The sequence below is a fragment of the Eubalaena glacialis genome, chromosome X, assembly GCF_028564815.1.
Source record: "Eubalaena glacialis isolate mEubGla1 chromosome X, mEubGla1.1.hap2.+ XY, whole genome shotgun sequence".
Lineage (NCBI taxonomy): Eukaryota > Metazoa > Chordata > Mammalia > Artiodactyla > Balaenidae > Eubalaena > Eubalaena glacialis.
Genome location: NC_083736.1, coordinates 109,264,107 through 109,270,372, shown reverse-complemented (window position 1 = coordinate 109,270,372; position 6,266 = coordinate 109,264,107). Strand labels below are relative to the sequence as shown.

General features: G+C 49.4%; 1 protein-coding gene across 1 annotated transcript; it reads right to left on the bottom strand.

Moving 5' to 3' along the window:
* Positions 1–1,916: 1,916 nt before the first annotated feature.
* SLC25A5 (solute carrier family 25 member 5) lies at positions 1,917–4,828 on the bottom strand. Its single transcript, XM_061179353.1, has 4 exons — positions 4,643–4,828; positions 3,102–3,588; positions 2,730–2,870; positions 1,917–2,335 (listed from the first exon to the last, which is right to left on the bottom strand). Exons 1-4 carry the CDS (start codon positions 4,751–4,753, stop codon positions 2,178–2,180), a joined length of 897 nt encoding a protein of 298 aa, XP_061035336.1. The 5' UTR covers positions 4,754–4,828; the 3' UTR covers positions 1,917–2,177.
* Between the last annotated feature and the right edge of the window lie 1,438 nt (positions 4,829–6,266).

Here is a 6,266-nt window from a genome sequence, read left to right as displayed (position 1 = left end):
GAAGCACCACTTCTTTCTTTCTGATCATTAATGCTCGGTCCTAGGTTTATTTTAATAGCTGCCAGCTCAGTGAGTCCACATCCATTGTAATAACCATAAAGGGGGCTTGGGTTCTCTTGTATTGTGGTTTGCAGCCCTAAGTGGAGAGCCTCTTATCCCCTTTCAGGAACAAATTCTCTGAAAAAGACCTAAGCTGAGGTTTATTTTATATAAATTCTGCAAAAAATAGTATGTGTAGGCTGTTGCAGAGAAAGAAAAGTGGATTTGAATTCATTTTTAAGTAGTTCTCTGCTTGGGCAGATCTTCATTCAACAAAATGGATGTCTGATTATGAAAAACTCACATCAGAGTGCTTACTAGATGCCGGGCGCCATATTGATTGCTCTACATGCTTTATGTTACTTAACCCTCACTCCCAACACCCCTAGGAAATATGGCTAGCACTATTAAATCCCCACTTTACAGATGAGGAAACTGAGACCCAGGATAAGTGACTCGCCCAAGGCCATACAGCTAAATAAGCAGCAGAGCCAGGATTCAAATCCAGGTACTTCCGATTCTGGAGTCCCTGAAATCTTAACTGTCTCTTAATGATTATCACAGTTACCATTTATAGAGTGTTTATTATGTATGTATGTTCTATGGTAGATGCTTTGCATAAATTCTTTAATCCTTGAAACAATCCTCGGAGGCAGGCATTATTCTCATTTTATAGATGAGGAAAACTGCGGCTTAGAGAAATTAAATAACTTACCCAACAGCAGAGTAAGTGGCAGAATCCAGGCCTGATGCCTGGATTTTTTTTTTAACAACTTTATTACCACACCTTTTACATGTAACCACTGTATATATTTAAGGTATACAACTTGACGATTCGATATGTATACATTGTGAAGAGTTCTCAACAACTAAGCTATACTACAATTAAGGTGCTTGGCCAGGGGGCACATAACAAACTCTACGATCCCCTGGGCACCAATGCCTGTGATGCAGACCCCGTCTGTGAGTGGCGCTTAAACATGCCAGTGTGCGAGATGTTCCTCAGGAATGTTTTACCTGTGCACGTGGACCACCGATCCTATCACTTTCTACTTTGAAATGTTGTGGCTTGACAGCCATGGTGCTTTATTCTTCACACAAATCTCGTGTTACAGGTAAGGATCCACTGGATTTCCGAGGCCTTATCAAGAGCTACAGAAATTGCAAACACACTCTCACATGGATCCCAAGTAAGGGTTTATCCAAAAAAAAAAACAAATGTCCTCCATTGACTAGGCTTATTTGCATGTTTGTTAGGCAAGATGCAGATGCTCCATTTCCTCTTTGTAAAATGAGTTTTGAGGTCGTGGCAGCACTCTCCGTAATCTTTAACAGCACTGCCATCTCAGCACCGCGTAACTATGCCAGCTCTAATCCTCTGCTTTGAACAGGATTAAATTAAAATGACTTGAGACAGGTGAAGATAGATGAGGGAAGGCAACTGGACAAAAGTTGCTAGCTGTTACCACCTTATATTTTACAATACTTCTGTTGAAATGAGGTGAAATTCATAGAACCACCATTCTAAAGTGAACAATTCAGCTTATATTTCTTGATTAATAACCACAAGATAGGAAAGGTGGGTACATAGTACTTTTTAGAGGAAGCTCATCAGCTATGACTGTCCGCAGGCAATGGACCAATGGTTTTTTGGATGCTTTGGGTCTGAATTTCACTTTGCTAATGTATTGGGAATGTTGATGGGTCACACGACTGAGCTATTCTTTGCTAAGTGGATGGCTGAAGGTTGGTTTTAGAAGAAAGCTCTTCATCTCAGGAGATACTATAGCATTTATTAAACATGTAGCATTTTACTCAACGCAGCACTTACTAAATTATAAAATGTACTTTTATATGAAAATAAACCACAAACAAAATTATATTTCAGGTATTTTTTATTTCTTCAAATTTGTTATTTTATCAGGAGTGACTAAAATAAAAAACATAATTGGGTCCCATCATCGTCATGGAAATGGCTTTAAGAGAAAACTGGTCAGGTGAATATTATTGCTTCCCATTTTCAACCAGTAAATAGTTGCCACTGATAAATAGACAGCCAACAGTCTGTCAGGAATGCTCAAGATATGTTATATAATACAACATGCCTGTTCACAGAAGAAGAAAAACTAGGAAATAACTTATGTGAACTTCTTGATTTCATCATACAAGACAAGCACAAAAGCACCACCCATGCCTCTGAGGACATTGGACCACGCGCCCTTGAAAAAGGCTTTGGCTCCTTCGTCACGAGCAATCTTCCTCCAGCAGTCAAGTGTGCCTGTGTACATGATATCCGCTGCAAAGGACAAAGACAAGGAGCTGGTGACCTGAGGCTGATGAAAAATCCTTAGGTTTAACTAGACTAAACCAGAGCCCCACCTCTAAGAGCTAATGTCAGTTTTTAAAAATCCAACACTGACACATTAGTGTGGGCAATACTGAAATCTTAATCTGGTGACTAGAGAACAACAGAGATACGTAGATTACCCGCTGGTCTTAACCTCTAATACCATGGAAGCCTCTTGGGCATAAGCACCCAAAGGGCCCACTCAAAGGCAACTGTGCAATAGACACAGACCAACCAACCCCATCTGCGATCTCAACAGATTGCCATTTTCGAAGACAGGCATGGCTAGTTTGTGCCCATGCTCCATGCCCACATCTTCATCTTCTGCTCAAGCGGAACTTACTTCCTTTGCGCCCTGACTGCATCATCATGCGGCGACGCACTGTGTCAAACGGATAGGAAGTCAACCCAGCCACCGCTGTGACGGACTGTGCGATCATCCAGCTGATGAAGATATGCGTATTCTTGGGATCTGGAAGCATTCCTGAGGATAGGAAAGAGATACTTTTACCAGAAAGCAGAGTCCTCCTGACTCGTTGTCTGCCACGTCCCCTCATCCCCAACATCTCATCTGTACACAAAGGGCTGTACTGGGTGACCTTGGCTTCCTTCAGCAATTACAAAGAAATCTCTGGCTCCTGGCAAATTAGGATGGCACGACGATCTTATAAATGATCTCATGAGAACACAGTTTTGAAGCACACAGCAAACTTACCCTTCGCAGTGTCATAGATACCGAAGTAGGCAGCTCGGTAGATGATAATACCCTGCACAGACACGTTAAAGCCTTGGTACAGGCCCTTAATCCCGTCAGATTTGTAGATCTTAACCAGGCAGTCACCAAGGCCTCTGAATTCCCTTTCAGCTCCAGCTTTGCCCACATCGGCTGCTAGACGAGTACGGGCAAAGTCAAGAGGGTACACAAAACACAACGATGTGGCCCCGGCGGCACCACCTGATGCCAGATTCCCTGCGAAGTAGCGCCAAAACTGGGTCCTCTTGTCCACACCACCCAGGAAGATCTGCTTGTATTTATCTTTGAAGGCAAAGTTGAGAGCCTGGGTGGGGAAGTATCTGATGACATTGGCCAGGTTACCACGCCAGAAGGACAGGACTCCCTGCTCCTTGGGGATACGAACCACGCAGTCTATGATGCCCTTGTATTGCTTATCTGCAGTGATTTGCTTGCTGGCATGCTGCACCTGACAGACAAGGAGGAGGCCAACAGGGAGAGTTATAACCACGGAGGAGGGAAAAGGGAAGAGAATATATCATCTCAATGGACACCCTTAAGGTTAGCTGGCTCCCGCTTTCCCCAAATCTAGTCTTCTATGTCACACAGGCTGGACACCCCCCCCCGCCCCCCCCCCCGGCAAACCTCTGACGCTGTCACAGGTGGAAGAGGTGATCTGCACCCTTAGAAGCATTAAGCCTCCATCCCTTTGGGTGGGGAGGAGGCACCCTCAAGCGGACCCGTGACCTTTAGGCCTGGGAGAAAAGTCATTACCTCAGACCCAGGTTCAGAAGCATCAGGGCGAGACCCACGTCGGGCGCAGTCACCTTGGTGACCGTGGCCTACGCCTCAGGGTCCCCGGAGCGGCTTCCCTCCCGCTCTGGCCCCCCTCCTCTCCTGGAGGTGACCCGTGGGCCACCACCCCTACGCCCGTGCAGGCGCGCCCTCTAGAGCCGGAGCGGGAGAGCGCGCCGCGCAGGACGCCAGGCCGCGGGGACGCGCCGGCGGCTGCGCGGGGGAGGACGCAGAAGGGACACGCGCTTCCCGGCGCCGGCTTCCGGCCCGGCTAGGTCGGAGCGCGGCGGCCGGCTGCGAGGCAGCTCCACCGGCCGCACGGCCTCCACGGGGCTGCTATCTCCTTGCCGCGACCTTGAGGTCTTCGGTAAGGGCAGGTGTCCCTCTTTTCAGTGCCGGCTTGCAGGCTTAGCCCTTGACCTCCGGGCCCGGGAGCCAGTCACCCCCGGGCTGTCCCATCCGAATTCGCTGCCTCCGGGATGCCCAGGCCCTGGGCTTCCTCCCCCGACCCTCCGCCCCTGACCCTTTCCTAGATCCTGAACTTCAGGTCACTAAAGCATCTCCCTCAAGTCTGCCTTTTGGTCCGACCCTGCGGCCACCCCTGCTCCCACGCTGCCACTTCCCTGGACTGGTCCGGAGGATTCGCTCTCCCCAGGCCCTGGGGCACCGCTTCCCGCGCGACCCCCTCCCCCCACTTCCTCATCGGGCTCTCGGATTCCGGGACGTACCTGCAGCAGCAGCTTGACCCGCTCGATGGGCGCTACGGCGGTCTTGGAGATGGCCGCGGCCACTCCACCTGCCAGGAAGTCCTTGGCGAAGGACACGGCGGCATCTGTCATGTTGGAAGGAAAGAGGAGGCGGGCGACTGCGGGAACTGCGAGGAACCGGCTTGGACTCCGGGGCTCTGGGGCGGAGCGACGCAAATGGCCGATTTATATAGGGGAGGCCGGCGCCCGGGCGGCCGGCGTCGGGGGCGGGCGCCGGGGCCGCTGAATGGCTCAGCGCGCGGAGGGAGGAGCCGTGGAGTCGGGCACCGGCCGCCCTCGGCGTCGCCCCGGCTCGCCCGCAGCGCCTGACCCGGCCCGAGGAAGGGGCGGCCCCAGAGAGTACCCGGCCCGGACGCGGGACCCTGGGGGAGGCCTGGGGGCGCGGAGGGAGCAGGAGGTCACGACGTGCCTGGACAAGGGTGAGGCGCGATATTTAAGGGGACTCCAAAGAACAGACAAACACCCCCCTCCCAAACTTGGTAGTCAAGACAAATAATATTTAATGCAATATTTTAAAAAAAGATTCGTGTAGGCAAAGTATGGCGCTCTGGCCGGTCGCCTGTTTTTGTAAATAAAGTTTACTTGGAGCCCCAGGGCTGGAATGAGGGTGAGGCAAGTGAGGCAGGACCCTACAAGTGCAAGATGGAAGCCTGTCTTTATTATAAATTTCGAAACGTTGTTCATCATGGATTTTTGTATTCCTTTTGATATTTAAAAATAGTGCATTAAAATAATCATTCGTCTTGATTACTGAGTTGTTTAGCTCCCGCTTACATTTGGTGCCAAGGCAAGTGCCTCACTGTTCTCACCCTAGACCTAGCACTGCCCTGGAGCTTGACGGGTGAAGCTATAGAGGAAACTGGGGAACAGCAGAGCTGGGACACTGTCAGCGTGCCCCAGACCCCGGTTTGCAAATGCAGTTTAACAGAGATCTTGCCGGGAATTGGCAGAGGAGAGTCCAAAGAACTCGGTAGGGGGTGGGGAAATTATTTTAGCCAGAAGCCGAAGATAGAGGTTATACCGTTAAGGTTAAGAGGTTGTGTGAATTAGATTGGTATTTGGGTTCCTGGACCCCCAGGTAAAGTGCTCTTGAATTGAGTAGATTCCTGAACTCCAGAAAGGTTTAGAGGAATCAATAGAACTAGATTGACACCCATTGTGTCAAGGGACAAGTGCTTACTGAGTCCCTTAATCTCTGCACTGGGGGAGCATTTGCCACACATGTCCTTAAAAACCTACTTGTTAGCTTGAGTACACTCCCTCAGATTCAGAACAGGAGCTGAGAGTGTCATCACAAATCCTGTGTAAGTAATCACAACCATGTTTATAAAAGTAAGGATAACTGTTGAAAACTCCAACTGCAGCTGAGCCCTAGGTACCCAGCACACTGGAAACATAGGTGGCATACCCCTCACTTTACTTTCTTGCCCTCTCCCACCTTCTCCAGATCTGCCCGTTAAAGGACCCAATTCTAGGATTCCTCCAGGAATGTCAGGTCCTTCCTCTAAGTATACTTTGCAATTTCTTAGTCTTCCCAAGAACCCCAGCAATCCGAAGTGTTGAGCACACACAGCAAGTGTTCAAA